The sequence below is a fragment of the Rousettus aegyptiacus genome, unplaced genomic scaffold (genome assembly GCF_014176215.1).
Source record: "Rousettus aegyptiacus isolate mRouAeg1 unplaced genomic scaffold, mRouAeg1.p scaffold_m13_p_3, whole genome shotgun sequence".
NCBI lineage: Eukaryota > Metazoa > Chordata > Mammalia > Chiroptera > Pteropodidae > Rousettus > Rousettus aegyptiacus.
Window position 1 is genome coordinate 16,534,370 of NW_023416306.1, and position 17,422 is coordinate 16,551,791.

General features: G+C 51.3%; 1 protein-coding gene across 6 annotated transcripts in view; it reads left to right on the top strand.

Moving 5' to 3' along the window:
• Positions 1-17,422, top strand: part of AKNA (AT-hook transcription factor) — a 51,104-nt gene that overhangs the window by 7,654 nt on the left and 26,028 nt on the right. For 4 of the 6 annotated variants that reach the window (XM_016152656.2, XM_016152645.2, XM_016152666.2 and 1 more), the window contains 4 exons: positions 602-683; positions 6,470-6,853; positions 9,722-10,788; positions 12,520-12,594. In XM_016152656.2, coding sequence (XP_016008142.2) covers positions 6,580-6,853; positions 9,722-10,788; positions 12,520-12,594 — 1,416 coding nt within the window. In that variant the 5' untranslated portion in view covers positions 602-683; positions 6,470-6,579. The other 2 variants (XM_016152635.2, XM_016152675.2) reach the window with 2 other exon arrangements.

Here is a 17,422-nt window from a genome sequence, read left to right on the forward strand (position 1 = left end):
GGCTTTTTGGACAATATAGGGGCCAAATTTTTCTTTTCTTTTCTTTTCTTTTTTTTTTTTTTTTGTTCGTTTCCTGAATCAGAATTCCTGTATCGTGAGCAGGACCAGAGCTGGGAACCACATATGTGAGGAGATTGCACCCTGAGCCTGGTCCTCTGCCCCGGCTCTTGCCTCTCTTTGGTTTTCTCTGCTCTGGGTACACAGCCTTGCTGTTCTCAGGAAAAGCCCAGCTGCCTCCCACCTTGCCCTTCGAATGTGCCCTTCCAGAATATTCTGCCACCAGCCCTTTTGGTAGCTCGCCCCTTGCTACCAGTCCCTTGATCAAATGTATCTTCTCGCAGAGACCTTTCTGGCCATCCCACACCCCCCCTAATCAGTATACTTGGACTCACAGATTCTCTACCAGGGCCACATATCCCAGTCACCTGGGACACCTGAAAATTGCTGATGCCCAGAGACTGATTCTGTTGGTCTGGGTGAGCCCTTGGCATCAGTATTACCCAGAGCAGCCTGGGACGTGGATCACTGGTCCAGCCCACTCTCTCTGTCTTGTTCACTCACACCTCTCTCTGTGTTTGCTTGTCGTCTGTGTCTTCACCAGAGTGGAGCCAGGGCTTGGCCTGTCTTGTGCCCTGCTGTACCCCTAGCACCTGGAAAAGCACCCAGCATACTATAGGAGCTCAGTAAGTACCTGTCAAATGAATGAATGGGTTGAGGGGGTCTGGGGAAAAGCAGCTTGCCCTCTCATGAGCCCTGGGAATAACAGGGGAAACTCACCTGAGCAGTCAATTCCCCATCTCTATGCTGCCTGGAAAATCCCACTGTAGCTACAGGCCGAGCTTGGGGCAAGGACAGTGGGTGGGATGGCAGGAATTGTTGCAGTCTCGCTGAGATGATGGGTTGCACTTCGGCAAACAGGACAGAGAGACCTGGAAAAGTGCCAAGCAAGCATCCAGTCTGAGGTCTTGTCGTATAGATGGGCACTGAGACCTAAAGAGAGAGCAAGCCTTGGCCAAGGTCACATCCTAGAGGGTAGGGGCTATGGAAAAAGCTCCTAGAGGGCTGAAGCTGCTGGAGGTCTCCTTCCAAACTGAGTGACCTTGGCCAAGCCTCTGATCTAATCAGGGCTTTAGTCTCCTCACTCTGTACTTTGGTTGAGATGGTCCCAAGCCCTGACGTCGGAAGTTTCCATGAATCCTTTAGTAGACGAGTGCAGACCTGCAGAGGGCCTGCAAGGGGTTAAGCTCCTCCCGCTCACTCTCACTCTACACTCAGACAAACCCCCTCCTTCTGACAAACACTTGTAGGAAATCAGGCTGGGCGCTTCCTGCCTAGGCGAGGCGGCCTCAGCCGCAGCAGGGGCGGGGAGAGGTGGGGAGAGATGCTTGTCTGTGAGCAGCAGCTCGGGCTGGCAGAGTGTCCTGGAGGCGGGCCAGGGCGCCATGGAGGCAGGGGGCTCCCCAGATTTGGAACAAAGACCTCACACTCAGGTCTTCTGAGCCTGGGCCAGCAGGATGGTGGAGCCTGAGAGAGGTAAGGGACTGGAGGAGGGCGGAGGAAGCTGCCTTCCCTCTGGACAGGCCAGTCACAGACTCTGGGACAGTCCAGGGCCGCTGGACCAGCCCAGCCAGGAAGTTGCAGCTGCAGCAGCTGTATTACTTCTCTCTCAGTTTGAGGCTGAGGGAGCCCAGCCCCTGGGGCACAGTGGATTTTAAGGGGATTTCTTCAAGCCTCGGGATGCTGGATTCCAGTCAGAGCTCTGATTCTGGTCTCTGTGAACTCGGACAAGCTCTGGTCTCTCTCTGTGCCTTGGATGTCCTCATCTGTGTACACAGAGAGTTAGTCTCACTGGCTGCTAAGGGGCCTCAGACATGGTACATGGATGAGGAGCAGGCCAGGAGGCAGCAGAGGGTGTCTATGAAGGAGTGGCCCCTTCTGCCACCTAAGGGCCTGGAAAGGAGCTGGGGACAATCCAGCAAACCCAGCCCATCTCTTCAAGCTGGCAGGACTAGAGTCCATAGCAGCCAGGGCACCTTTCCACTTTCTCCTGGGCCTCTGCCACTGGAGAAAGCTGGGGGCTAGAGGGGGGACTTCGGAGGGGACACTGGCTGGTGCTTCCTCATGGGTCTATTTCTGCACAGCTGGTTTCTACTTAGCTACAGAGTTTCTACACAGAACAGCAGGTCTGTGCCCTGCCCGCTGGTCAGAGAGGGTGGCCGAGTTTGGGGCTCCGACCCTAAGAGCCCAGCCTTTTTGGAGGGGGGAGCTCGGTCACTTGATAGAGGGGATCTTCTTTCCCCTTCTTCCTGCCCCCCTCCCCCAGAAGTGTGATGGGCTTGGTTTCAGTCACAGGCCCTGGGTTTCAACCCCTGGGCCCCACTTCCTGCCTGCAAGGTCTGTGAGACTCTGCCACCTCTCTGTGGCTCCATTTCTGAATCTGGGAGATGTCATGGTCAGGGTCGAGGTGGGCCAGGGCGCCATGGAAGTAGGGCTCTGGCTGGATAGGAACCAGCTTCTGAAGGCAGGGGGAGGTGGAGGCAGGCTGCACAGCTGTAGCTGGCAGAGGAGAACCAGGGAGATGGAGCCATAACAGGAAGGGTCCTCAGTTTCACAGTGGCTGAAAGGTCAGAGAAGCTGCTGAGGCGGGGAGGCCGACCCAGGAACTGGAAAGAGAGATCAAAAGGGTCTCATAGACCCTTGAGAGGGCCAAGGGCGGGGTGGTGGGATGGACGTGGGGAGATGTACAAAAGGAGAGCAGGATGGTCGGTGCTTCCACATGGGGCTAGTTTACCCAGGGCTGGCGGCCCAGCTCTTGAGGGGACTTAGTGCTAATGGGACTTTCCTGGTCTCAGCCCCCAGCTCGCAGGGCTGGAGCCTCCACTCAACCCCACTGCCTTTTGGGAGCAGCCCTGCTGCCCTCATGGAGGCTGACGGGAGCAACCCGCCTTTGGATGCCATCGAAGGACCCCCGCCCACAGCTTTCCATCAAGTTCTGTCTGTACTTTCAGACCCCCGTGCCTTTGCCTGCGCTGTTCTCTCTGGAATCCCCTCCTCACTTCTCCCTCAAAATCCTCTTTTTCTCTCAAGGTCAGCTTATTGCTTCTTCAATAACCCTTCTGAATTGTCGTTCCCCTCCCTCACCTTCATTTGCAATTTTGGAATGCTTTTACTCATTTCTGTATTCCTGTATCTTGTATAGTGCTTGGCACACAGTAGGAGGTCATAGGTTTTTTTAAAAGTTAATTTGCACCCACTAGGTGCTGTATGTGTGTGTATATATATATATATATATATATATATATATATATATATATATATATATATATCTTTGTTACCTTGTTGCCCTCGGAAGCCAATGGGTCACCCAGGAACCTCCAAGTTCTTAAGCTGTCTCCCAGCCCGCCCTAGCAGGGCGTCACCGCCTTGCCAAAAGCAAAAGCAAGTGGTGTTCTCTCCATTTTACAGTGAGGTAAACTTCAGCCCTGCACTTTGCCATGGGGCAGCCGCACCAGGCTGGGAACCTGGTCACTGGACGCCCAGCCTGCTTCTCTTTCACCGCGGTCCGGTGAGAGCGTGTCCTCACCCCAGCCTGAGGTTGTTATGTGGTTGGCACTCATGTGTGCTGCTGACTGACCAGCTGACTGGCCGGTCCCGGGCTCCGTGGCAGCGAGGGCCATGGCTTGCGCGGAAGTCAGGAGGTCCTGCTCAGGACAGGCTCACAGGTTTCGGGGCCTGTTGCGCATGTGCAAAACTCCAGCCAGTGGCCGCCGCGGTGCGGAACATGTGGCCTTTCCTGGTCACAGTGAGATTTCTGTGATGACTGAGTCATCCCAGGGGACAGGATGTTCCTCTTTGTGCCGCAGAGGCCTCTGATTGGGCAGGCTGCTCTGTGGCACGGCTAGAAAGAAGCCCTTTAAAAAATCAAAAAACCCCACGCCTCCCCTGGCCCCTTCCTCCTGCAGAGGTTTCAGAAACAGAAGAGCAACGGCTCTTAGCACCTCTCGCACCTGCCGTAGGAGCAGGAGCAGGAAGGCCCAGTCAACACAAAGCGCGGGCCTTGCCTGGGGTGCTGGCTTAAAATGCAGATTCCTGGGCCCTGTCCCAGGGCTACCTATCCCAGGGCTATCCCAGAGTCCGGCTCTCTTTGCGTCGACCTAGGAATCTGCATTCTTAGAGAATTCTTAGGAGCACTCAAGCTTAAGCCCACTGGCAGGGATTTCTATGAGGGATATAGCCCCCCAGAGGGTATGGGAAAAAAGATTTGACAGTCCTCCTTTTAAAATATTTATTTTCTACTGTATATTTTTAAAAATTTATTTTTAGATATATCATTTCTAATATGTGTAATGTGATTGCATGAGAATGAATACATGAATACATGTATATTAGGTGTGCAGGCAAATGTATATTTTTACTGATGAGTCATGTAATTGAAAAAAAAACAAAAATGGACACCACTGGGCCCAAACTGACAATTCCAAATCTTGCTCTATCCCTGAGCAGCTGGGCGATCTTGGCCAGCTCACTGCTGCATGTTGAGCTTCGGTTTTCTCACCTGAAAAATGGGTTTCCTGTGACTTACTCACCTGTTTATGGTGAGGGCAGATCGAGAACATTCAGGTAAAGCTTCTAGCCCAGGACAGCATGAGTGGGCACAGCATATGCAGCAGGTTCACGAGGAGGCTCACAGGGTGATCTGGAAGAAATTCTGGGGGAGAGAGGACTCTTAAGCGAGAAGGATGAGCCCCTGTCCAAGGAGCAGGGGTTGTAGCCAGAGAGGGAAGGAAGAATGTTAGTCCCCGTCTCTACCCCAGCCCTTGTTCCCCGGGGAACTTTCTTTCAAGGACTAGTTGCCTGCTAACTTCTCATCCATATAAATCAAGGCTCTGACCAAGACCCAAGTACTCATGAGACTGCAGTGACAGACCTGTCTGTACCTCGAGGTCTGGAGTTATACTTCATGTCTCCACAGCATGGAGGGAGAAGCCCGGGTGGACCTGAGCCACAGGTGACCTTTCACCCCAGCCTGTTCTGGCTGATGTATGGCTTCATGCGAGGCCCCTGAACTCTCTTGGCCTCAGTTTGCTCACCTGTAGAGTGAGGCCTTTATATGAGCTCCTGGAGGCCCTGCCCGAGCTCCTTGGGAGGGACCTGCCTGCTGCTCTGTCAGCTTTGTGTTTCCGCGCTCTTCTTCGTCTGGGATGCCCTCCACATTCCTGAATACCACCGGGGTCTGGCCGCCACCTTTTCTTGCCCACACTCTCTGCTGTCAAACCCCCCGGCTCCTGTCCCCAGTACCACAGACCTCCATGTCTCTTCTCCTGCCTTCAGGCTTTTGTATTCCCTGATCTCCCTCTCTGGAATGCTCTTTTTTTTTTTTTTTTAATTGAAGTGAAATTCATGTAATATAAAATTAACCATTTTAATGTGAACAATTCAGTGACGTTTCGTATATTTATTATATTGTACGGTCACCACTTCTACCTAGTTCTAAAGCATTTTCATCCCCACCAAAGGAAACCCGTGCCCGTTAAGCAGTCACTCCTCAGTCCTCTGTCCCTCAGTCCCTGGCGGCCACCAGTCTGCTTTCTCGCTCATGCATACCTGTTCAGGATATGTCATATGAATGGCATCACGCCGTATGTGACCATTCGTGTCTGGCTGCTTTCACTTAGCGTAGTGTTTTCGAGGTTCGTCTGTGTCGTAGCATGGGTCAGCACTTCATTTCTTTTTATAGCCGATTAATACTGCGTTGTATGCGCACACCACACATTGTTTATCCATTCATTGTTGATGGACGTTTGGGCTGTTTCCACCTTTTGGCTGTTGTGAGTAGTGCTGCCATGACCATGGACAGGAGAGGTGGTGGCCAGACCCAGGTCCTATTCAGGCATTCGAAAGGCATCCCAGACGTGGGAGAGCACGTGGAGGTGTATTTGTTTAAGCACCTGTTTTCAATTATTTTGAGTAGTGGGATGCTCTTTCCACCATCCTCCCATCCTGACCTGAATTCTTACCCAATGGGGGTCAGGAAAGTGGCTTCTCGATGGGACCTTCCCCGACTTCCTAGGCCTACACCGGACTCCTGCCACCCCCCTTTACCCCGCTTCCACCGTCGTCACCCATCGCTCTGGGCCTGTGCCCAGCAGTCACACACACGGAGCCTGGCGCGAGGTAACAATTGCTCGCACACAGTCAACACCTGTCAGTGCACTGGCGCCTGGCTCCTCACCCTGTATCTCAGGTAATTTTACACAACTCTTGAGGGAGAGAAGAATTATTATTTTAGTTTTACTGATGAAGATGATGAAAGCAGAGTGACTTGCCCAAGGTCACACAGCTTCAAGGGGATGGAGCCAGGAGCTGAACCAGGGCTGTCTGATTCCAGAGCTCCTGCTGGTAACTTTTTGTTCCGAAGAAAGGAGGGGGCCCAAGGATTAATGCTGTCCCTTGATTGTGTCCCCGACAGGCCTCAGGCAGGATGGCTGGTGCTGAGAGGAGCTGGAGGTGACTCTGGTGCCCAGAGTGGCAGCTCCGTCTGAAGATGAAGTGGCCCAGGTGAAGTACAGGTCAGGCCCAATGGCCAGCTCAGGGACAGAGGTCCACTGGGCCGAGCCAGGCCTGGGGAAGGGGCCCCAGCGGCGGCGCTGGGCCTGGGCTGAGGAGGAAAAGGATGCTGATGGGAGCAGCCCACGCAGCTGGGGAGCAAAGGGGCCCTTCCCCAGTGCCACTAGCCCCGAGCTCCTGGAGGACTTCCGCCTGGCCCAGCAGCACCTAAAGCCACTGGAGTGGTACCTGGAGCTGCAGCCTGATGGGCGCCAGGATCCTGAATCGGGAGAGTCTGAGGAAGAGGGTGAGAGTGACCCCCACCCCCAACCTCACAGTGGTGTCCCCCAAACATCCCACTGTTCCCGTGGGAGGTGAGAGTGGGAGGGAGTTTTAGAAAATTTTTAATTAAGATTTATGAAGTCTACAGTTTAAAATTTTTAAAGTTTACATTATGTAAAAATTGGGTAAAAATCAAAATACAAGCAAAAAGGGGAAAAACTAAAAATTGCTTATTATCCAGATAACTCTTTTCCATATGTATTTATACAAATGTGATATGAATATGAAACAGTATTTTACAAGCTGTGTTGGTTTTTTGTAACTTAATAGGCATTAGCAATTTTTCAGTTCATCGAATATTCTTCCGCAAGTCATTCCTAATGCTTGACTAGGAATTCCATGGCATGGATATGCTGAAATTTGTTGGGCCCATCTCTTACTGCTGGGAATTTAGATAGCTTCTGTTTCTTACTATTACAAATAATGCATAGATGAATATCAGTGCATCTTTGTACGTTTAATTTGATAATAGCCTTGGTAATTTAAATTGCTTGGTCCAGGGTTTATGCCCATTTTTAAGATTGTATAGAATCCCAGTTAGCAATGGGAATGCTGGCATTCCTTGTTTTCTAAAATAACTCTTCCCTTTGCACCAAGACCAACTTAGATTAACTTCCTAGTTTGCCTTGGCAAGTCTCTTCTCTTCTTGGAATCTTGGTTTCCCCATTTGTGAAACGAGAGTAATAACACCACTGAGAACAGTAAGAGCTTGATGCATGATGCTTATTGCACTTAACAGTATGAATGAAACAGCCCTGTCTTGATATTCTGCAAATCGGGCAGGCCCCCATGCATGGTAGAGAAGCCATAAGCTGGTAGTGGGTTGTGCCAAGACCTAAAGTCCCTCATGTCAGGTTTGCCCACAGCTACCTGCTAGGGAACCACTTCTGAACTCTCCCTCAGAGGATGGTGACTGGGATGTACTGGGATGAAAGGGCAGAGACATCTCTTCCTGAGATCACATGCTAACCCCCTGCTATGATGTAACAGCTGCTGCCATGTCCTGTGCCCTTACTGTGTGCCAGATGCAGGGCTTGGCAGAGCCTGGGACTTGTCTCTGTCCCTCGTCACCACTCTGCCAGATAGGAGGAACTAGCCTCCAGTCTAGTAAGGACTACCAAAGAGGTCGGCTACTTGCCCATGATACCCAGTGAGAGATCACAGGGGCCAGGATAGAACGCAGAGCTCCCTGGCTCCAAAGCACACTCTCTTCATCTTACAGTATGAACCTCAGTGGCAGAAACTAACTGGCTTGCATGGCTGGGACCTGGATTCCAGGTCCAGGACAGTGTGATCTTTGGCAAGATGCTTAACCTCTCTGGATTTCAAACGTGCCACTGTAAACAAGAGAGACTTGATGAAGGAGATTTTAAGGAGTTGAAGGATGTAGAGGTGCCAAGGGTAGGGGAAAGATCCTACAGGAGCAGTGAGTGATACAAGGGTTATGACAAAGGTGCCTCTCACCAGAGTAGAGAGTCTGTACTTGGTGGCATGCAGACTGTGTCTCATGAAGCTTTGGCTCTATCCCAGAGGCTGGCATAGGATCTAGGACAGAGTAGATGATCAGTAAACATTGACTGCATGGATGATGGATAAATGGATGGATGGATAAATGGGCCATGGGTAATGAGTGGGTGAGCGGCTGAGTAGATAGGTAGATGGATAGATGCATAGATAGATGGGTGAGTGAGTGTCGTATCAGTGAATGGATAAGTAGATGAATGGATGACTATTTCTTGACTACCTAATATGTAATAATTACAACAACTATCCATTTCCTAGGAGCTTCACGTTCCTTATTGTACTCTCTCCTTCCCTTCTTTCCTTCTTTCCATTCTGTCAACTGTTGAGCACCTGCTCTGCAAAGACAATAGTAAATAAAAACAGAGGGTGTCCTTTCTCATGGAGCTTACAGTGTAGTGGGGAGAAAAATACTAATGATACAATCACATAAATAAGTGGAAAACTGCAGCTTTGATAAGTATTTCAAAGTAAAGGTCTTCCATGAAAGTCTATTAAGGGAGAATTTGATCTAGTAAGGGAGATCTGAGCAGACTTTCTTGATCAGATCAAGTTTGAGCGGATGCCTGAATAACAAATAGGAGCTAACTAAGCCTTGGGAAAGAAAGAAAACCCTGGTAGAGGGATCAGCATGTGCAGAGGCCCTGTGGTGGGAGAGGATATGGCATGACTAGAGCAGGGAGACAGGGAGACACTGGTGGCGGGTGGGGGCGGGGGGAGGGTCCAGGAGAGAAATGGATCAAGAGAGGTAATGGAGGTTGGAGGCAGGGACCTCAGGACCATATTAAAGGTTCGGCTCTATCCTGAGAACAACAGGAAGATATTGATGAGTTTTCAGATAGGGGATGAGGTTGAGGATTGAGATGATTATGTGGCTACTGCGGTGGTCCAGGCTAGAGAGGATGTAATCTTGGGCAAAGGTAGTGGAGCTAGGCTTTAGAACAGTAGGTAAATTTGGCAGCTCTACAGGAGCTGATGGTGACAGGTTGGGTTTTGGGGGCTTAGAGGAGACAGATGAAGGCAAAGATGCCTCCCAGATTTCTGGCTTGTACAACTGGATAAGATGATGTTGCCATTTGCTGAGACAGAAAACATGGGGGACTACCAGGTGGTTTGAGGTTTGAATTCGGAGGACCTTTGAGTCAAATAGAGGAGATGTTAGGTAAGTACTTGGCTATATGGCAGCTCACTGTGAGTCTTACCATCACTACTGTGATGAGGAAATGAAAGTCCAGAAGGGTGAAATGACTTAGGTAACATTCCACAGTGAGTCCAGACCTGGCATATGCTAAGCAATGACCTGTCTTTCTAGAGTTTGAAGCAGAGGATGTGGACAGCCCAGAAGGTTCCAGCTTGCCTCTCAACTGGCTCCCCCAGCAGGATCCTCAACCAGACATGATAGAAGAGAAGCCAGATGAGGCCACTGGAGGTCAAGAGGCTGAGGAAGCTGGAGAGAGCTCCCCAAGATTGGGGGATGAGACTGGTCTCTGCTCCAGAGACAGTGGAAACACCAGCCCTGAGGCCTTGGGGTGGGATCAGGCCACAGGCTGGGTAGCCTCTGGCAAACGAGCCAGTGGAGAAAAACTTCCAGAACACTCGGAGGTCAACCCAACCATTGACCTCAACTCAGCAAGGTCCTGGAGCAGCGGGACTACGAGCCTTGACCAACCTAGTGACAGCCTTGATTCTCCCTGGGAAGGAGAGACCGATGCCCCCCAGCCAACTGCCCTGACAGAAACTTTACCACAGAGCCCCAGTCACCACCTCCTAAACCCAGACGACAGAACCGGAGGAAGTGTTGCTCTGGCAACCCCCACAGAATTCCAGGACTCCTCAGCACCGGCGCCCCAGAGCCTCCAGTGTCCTGCAGATACATGGAGGAGAGAAATTACCAGCTTCTCCTGCCCCCAGCCCGGGGACCAAGCCTGGAAGCAGAAACGGACGTCACCTAAGGCTCTCCCTTCCCGATTCACCGGCTCTATCAGCCCCTTGAATACTCCGCCTAGGCCAGCCCAGCAGAAAAGGCCACCGCCCAGGCAGGGAGCCACTCTGGCTGGCTGCTCATCTTCTGATGCCCCCAAATACGGCAGGGGGAGGCTGAACTACCCTCTCCCTGATTTCTCCAAGGTGGGACCCCGGGTGAGGTTCCCCAAAGATGAGAATTACTGCCCCCCCAAGGCTAGGAGACACAACAGGCAGCCTCAGGACCCTGTTCAGCCACTGATCTTCAAGTCACCTGCCGAGATTGTGCGGGAGGTGCTGCTGAGCAGTGGAGAAGCCTGCCTGGGAAAGGACCCACCTCCTACCCACCCTATCACCAAGGTACCCCAAGAATTTCGGACGCCTGAACAAGCTACCAAGCTAATCAATCAGCTCCAGGTAAAGCAGACTAATTTCTATAGGTGTATCATCAAGGCGTCTTTGGGCCTGGGTACGTTGGAGGTTAGTTGGGATGGGAGGTTGGTGGAGGCTTCTGCCTGGGCTAGGAATCCCCTGCTGGTGGAGAGAGGGTTGTACCCCAAGCCATGAAGATAGCCCCAAGCCTTTTGCTCAAAATGAGCAGGATTGCGCTCATGCTGCAAGGATAGATAAGTCTGTGTTTGTTTGTTTTTAACTTCTGCTGTAAAAAATTTGAAACATTATACAAGAGAGAAAATAGTATAATGAGCCCCCACCCCACCTCCACCCATGTATACCGATCACCCGGCCCCCAGCGACCTTGTTCCATCTATGGCTTCACCCCTTCCCCCACTTTCCCGACTGGAGTATTTCGAAGCAAATTTAGCCATCAGATCATTTTATTTAAAAATATTTTAGTGCGTACGTCTAAAGATAAAGATTCTACCTTAAACATAACCACATCACTATACCTAAAAGTTAATGCCAGTTCATTAATATTATCCAAGATCCAGTCAGCATTCAGATCCCCCCGAGTCTCATAAAGGGCTTGTTTGTTCTAGTTGATTCGAATCAGGGTCCAAACACTCATATACTGCATTTGGCCAATGTGTCTTTCAAATCTCTCCCTCTTTTTTTTTTTTTTTTTTTGCTTTTTTTTCAAATTTATTTCTTCCTTGTAATTTCTTCTTTGAGGAACCAGTTCTGTCCTGTGGAGTCTCCTATATTCTGAATTTGCTGATGTTCCCTCTGATCTGAAGTCTCTTCCATGTCCCATTGTCTTTTCTTTGTCCTGCATGTTGTCAGTTTAGAGCTAGAGGCTTTTTTTAGGTTGTAAGCACCTATTTATTTCCCCTCCAGACCAGGAGCACCGCACAGGTAGGGAGTTTTGGCAGGAGCGCGTCATGGGCGGTCCCTTCAGGAGGCAGGGGATGCCTGCTGGCCTCTCACCTGTGATGTGAGCGGCCACTGATGTCCATTGCCTTGATCCAGTCCTTCATTTGGGGTGTAAATGGTGGTATCCTCATGTTATCATCCCTTTTGCATTTATTTGATGGAAATGTTCTATAAAGTTCAACTTTCCCTCATCAACTATTTAGTTATCAAGGTCCCGTTCACGTGGAAAGATGGGAGAAATGCTCGATTCTGCCTTTTTAACTACCAGTTTTCAGAACCATGTGTCAGTTCCCTGGCATCCTTCAAAAATTACCAGTGACATTTGTTTTTACTTTTCCCCTGTAATGACTCGTTTCAATAAGCTCTTCGGTTTTAAGGCAAGTAATGACTGTAATTTTCAAGTCTTCTATTTTTCTACCAAGGAGCCCCTTGATGATTCATTCATTCAGCCATTAAAAAATACTTATTAAGCACATACTACGTAAGCTGGGGATAGGACCGTGGGGAAGACAGATGTGGGCTTACTCACGGAGCCCACAGACAGGCAGGTAATTTGGAAGCAAGTAGTTGTGGTCCTCTCTGAGGAGGGTGATGCATCAAGGTAAGGCCGCCCAGAGTCCCCCATCCCTGACTCATTGTCTGGGTTGGCGGAAGGGGATGGCGGATGAGTTGCCTGCATTGCATGTGAGCCCGCAGGGGTCTGCTCAGCTCTCATCACTGAGGAAGCCAGAAGCCCCTTTTGGGCGCTAGGTTCCCTGCGAAGGGCCACAGCAAGGAGCCTGAGTGGGTGACTGCTTTGTTCTCCCTCTCCTGCAGGAGGACTACCACAAGCTCCTCACCAAGTACGCTGAGGCCGAGAACACCATCGACCAGCTGCGCCTGGGAGCCAAGGTACCCAGCAGGGGAGGGGCGGAGGTGTGGGCCTGGCCCCTTGGAGATGACACTTTCCCATAGTCTTTGAAAGGGGCGACTGCCTCTTGCCTCCTAAGACCCTGGGAGTAGTGGAACCCAGCCCTTCCTTGTTCTACCACAAGGTCACTCCATGACCTTGAGCAGTGTTCTCTGGGCTCAATCTCCTTTCCCATTGATGAGTTTTAATAACCTTGATTCCTAGAATTTAGGGTCCCTAGGAATTTCACCAAGAGCTCTCTCTTTCTAGATGAGCTCTGGGGTAAGATCACCTGAACGCACTTTGTAGCTTTAATACTCGTCAGCTGTGTGAACTTCAGGACGTTACTTGGGCTTTCTGAGCCTCAAGGGAGTAGCACAGAATTTCTGCTTAGAACATGGTGTCTGTTTCCTGGGCCCGATCCTTCCTGGACCACAACTTTGCCTTTCTTCTTTCTCGCCATGCACCACAGCCTCACCCCCTCATCCCCTGACCCAAAGCTGAGTGAGTGCATGCCAAGCGTGTGCTACAGGGGGAGCATGGAGAAGGACATCCATCCAAGATCCCAGTGGAGCTGGCTGCCATCCTGCCCAGCCCCCACTTAGACTTGGGAGGAGGCTGTGAATTCTGCATGTAGGACCTTCCCGTTTTCTGGGGTGAGGCAGGAAGTGAGACCTGTGGCAGCCCCTTGTGGCTTCCTGCCTTCCTCCCACCCTACTCTTGCCTCATCAGGTAGCAGAGGAGGGAGGGGGTGGGAGCTGAGGTGCAGAGATGCAGACCCACCTCTCACTTGCCTCCTCTCTCAGGACCCCCACATGGGCCTGCCCCTGTCATGCTTCAGGACTCCTCCCCCTGCCACAGAACTGCTCTCAACCACCTAGAAGGGCTTCTGTAAGTGTGGGTGGAGGCAGCCATGTGCGAAACAAAAGGGGCCCCATTCTATAAGCAGGTGTCTGTCCTCATGCTGGCCTCACACACGGGCAGGTCCCTTCCCTTCTCAGCCCCCTGGACACATCTGTAAAAGGGGGTTAATCAGACCTTCCTCCTGGAAACCAGTATCTTAAGCCTCCGTCCAGCTCTGAACTGCTAAGCAAGATTCTGGGGTAGAAGGGTTGAGGGAGTTGGGGAGCACAGTAGAGGGGGCTTCTGGGGAAACCACATTCTAATGGCTCAAGACTCCTAAGAGGTGCAAGGAGAAAGGAGATAGTAATCAGGTCCAAACCCTCAGTTCTCCATCTTACAGGTTGGGGAATTGGGGCCCCAGGAGAGGTAGAGGCTGCCAAAGGTCATGGTCAAGGGCAGAGGCTTGAGGCGTCTTCTCCCTCCCTCCTTTCCTTCCTTCCTCCTTTACTCATTTAGGGAATGAGTCTATATATGGGAAAGCACAGACCTGGCACCTGGCAAGTTCTTTCTTAGAGATAGAGATGATGATGATGATTAATGGTATTAACGCGAAGGTGTTTTTTGGGTGCCCGTGTGCCAGGCACTGTACAGGCACAGACGGGGGTGGACACAGTGGGAGCACAGTGGTGGCGGTGCCTTCCCTCCCGGGTGCTCTCCCAGCCCAGCGGGGACTCGCTTTTCCTCATATGCAGTCACCTCAGCCAGTGTCCTGGCCCGTGACTCAGACCCCTGTCTCATGCGTGAAGGAACAGAGGAGGGAAGGCAGGAGAGGCTGTGAGAGGTTCAGTGCGACATCACCCACTCCTGCTTTCTGGAAAAATGAGTCCTTGGCATGTGAGTTCTTCTCAAGAGAAGGGTGAGCACAGGTCATCTGAACCCTTCCGGGAGCAGGATAATGCTCCTGGACCCCAGTCTCTCAGCTGTCCTGGGGAGCAGTAAGGCAGGACCCACAATCCCAGCATGCTGAGGAGGACAAGGAGCCCAGGTGGAGCAGGGACTTGCCCAGTCCCGCAGGGCCTAGTACTTCCCGCCAGGCTTCTCACCCTGTCCAGAGTTCTATAGAGTGTGGAGACCCTGGAGAGGCTTCCAGCTCAGAGCCTTTGTCAGGGAGCTAGAAATGGCCCTGCTCCCTGCGGCTGAACTGGCGGGAGTGGCACCCCTGGACCTGCCAAGCCCCTCACTCAGCTCAGAGCCCCCTGGGGCGACTGGACCCATGTGGGAAGGGGCCAGGCTGGCGGGCATGTTGCCCTGAGCACCCAGGCAAGGGGCCCAGCAACAGTGGGGATCCAGGGGAAGAGGTTTTTGCTAAGTGGTGAACAGGTGCTGCCAGGCCCAGGCTAAGTGTGCTAGCGGGGTCCCCTCGCTTGATCCTCTTCATGAGAGGAAACTGAGACTCAGCCAGGTGGAGTGGTTTGCTCAGCATCTCACAGCTGGTTAGGGATTAAAAGTCAGGATTAAACCTAGGTCTGCCTGACTCCAAAGTGGGTGCCCTTCTCCCCATGCCTGGGTGAGCCTGACAGACCCCGCACGGAGTCTGTGGTAGACGCACGGAAATGAGGCAGAATGATGGTGTTTATAATGATAATAACCATAGTAATAAGTGAGGGTTACTGACCATTGTTCTAAGTAATTTACCATTAGGGAAACTGAGGCAAAACGAGTTTAAACAATTTGCTCAAGGTCATTCAATAAGTAGGTGCCAGAGCCCACTATTTATAGCATGGTCTCCAGCAGAACCAGACTATGCAGGCTCCTGCCAGGGAGGCTGACCAGGGAGTCCCAAGGCCTGGCCTGGAAGCATCACTGAATCTGGACTGGGTGGGGACAGGGAGCCAGGGCCGGTCGGGAGTCACTGCTGGCTCTGTTTTCTAGACCAGCATAAGGCCAGAGTTTATGGTGATCTCACACATTCTCTGTGCTTTTGTCACCTCCCCCCAGCCTCTGTCCCCCATCTCAGCTGCTTCTCAGCTGCTGGGGGATCTAGGAGGCCGAGGAGACCAGAAATTACCCCAGAGAGAATCAGGGGATGGCATGACACTGCCTTTCTCAAAGCGTATATTCTGATGGCCACTGGTTGGTCCACCCCTAGTGGAGGTGGGATAGGGTAGGGTAGGGGCAAGGGGGCAAGAGAAGTTTGTTTAGAGGAGCCGGAGAAATATTTCCTATTCTCTCCACTCCCTCCCCCTCCTTGCCCCATTCATAAAGTCTATTAGCATTTTAAAGGCTGTGAGAAACCCATCTGTGCAGAGAACAGTCAGTTATTTAACCCAATATTTCCCACGCTCACTGATCCACCCTTCTCCGGTTAATGTAGCTAGTCTAGCCTCAAGAAGCATCATCGGACATCCTGGCTTAAAAGGGTGCCCTGAAGCCCAGGAGTGGGTCCAAGATGTGTCCTTGGAGACAACTCAGCTGCCCACAGCTACCTTCAGCTCCTGACTTCAGGGTATCTGCACAAGCCTTTGGCCCCTCTGCTTCCAGCTCCTCTGATCCCTGAGACAATGGGACCTCATGCTGGAAGCGGCTTTTCCTGTCGCTCCGTGGGTTGGGCCTTGGGGGTCAAGCCAGAGGCTGAAAGAGGGACAAGTGGGACAGGGGAAGACTTGAAGGGCTGGGCTCCCCCCAGATTTGGATCACTTTGGGAGGAAAGGGGTGCTAGTGGGCAAGCCCCCACAGGCGCGTCTGAACAGATGGCTGAGGGGATTATTAAAATCCAGCTTTGTTCTCATCTGAGGCTGGGCCCGACAGAGGAGGAGGCAGCTGGAGGCAGAGTGGGGGTGGGGTGTGGGGTTGGGGAGAGATTGTTCTCCTACAACCAGAATGTGAAGAACAGCTTAAGCGCGAAGAGACTGCCTGCCTCGCGGCTAGGGGCTCCCTTTACCAGACCTACCCTGACCTTGGGGCAGCAGCAGGCAGTCTGATAAACCGCCTGACATCCTCCTGCGGAGCTGGAAGTGGGGGCACCGGGGCACCACCTACAGGGGAGTAGCTTTTCCAGGGACCTGCCTGGAGGGCAGAGGATGGCTATGTAATGACAACAGTGGTGGTGATGGTGGTGATGATGGTGATGGAGGCAATGATGGTGATGGTGATAATGGTGGGGATGGTGATGGTGAAGGTGAGGGTGGTAGCTGCTGTTTATTGAGCAATTTGTGCACAGAAAGCTTAGTTAAGTCAGCTGCTCTAGGACTCAAGGCGGACGTGAATTCAGGCTCTGCAGAGCTCCCATGCTAAGCCAGGGATGAGCGAACTTCCTTTGCAGAGGGCCAGATAGTGAATATTTTTAGTTTTGTGGACCACACAGTCTCTATGGTAACAACTCAACTCTGCAGTTGTAGCATGAAAGCAACCATACACAATACCTAAACAAACAAGCATGTCTGTGTTCACTAAAATCTTAATCACAAAAACAGACCATCGATTGCCAGCCCTGGTCTAAACCACCATTTGGCACATGGGTCTCTTAATTTTGAGCCTCGAATAGTCTTCCTTGGCCATCTGCCTCCTTCCATCCAGTCTCTCACACACAGGGCTAGTTACCATGTCAAATCCATCCCCAGTGGCGCAGAGGGGAGTTCATTCATGTGTTGGTTTACTCATTCACCCAAATAGCCATCAATTGCTAATATGAGCAATATAATAATTATTATTGGAAATGTTTTATTAATACATATTGATTATATATTATAATATAATTGCACTTATATATGTTAAATATATTAATTATAATATTGAGGCTATATTATAAATTATAATATATTATTAATATGGAAAACATAGACTTTGAGGTCAAAGCCAGGTTAAAGTCCCAGGCCAAGGATTTATCAGCTGGAGATTTTGAGTTAGTAACTTAACCTCTCTGAGTCGCAGTTTTCTCTTCTGTAAAATGGGGATGTTGGTCCCTGCCCTGCCTCCTTTTTGGGACTG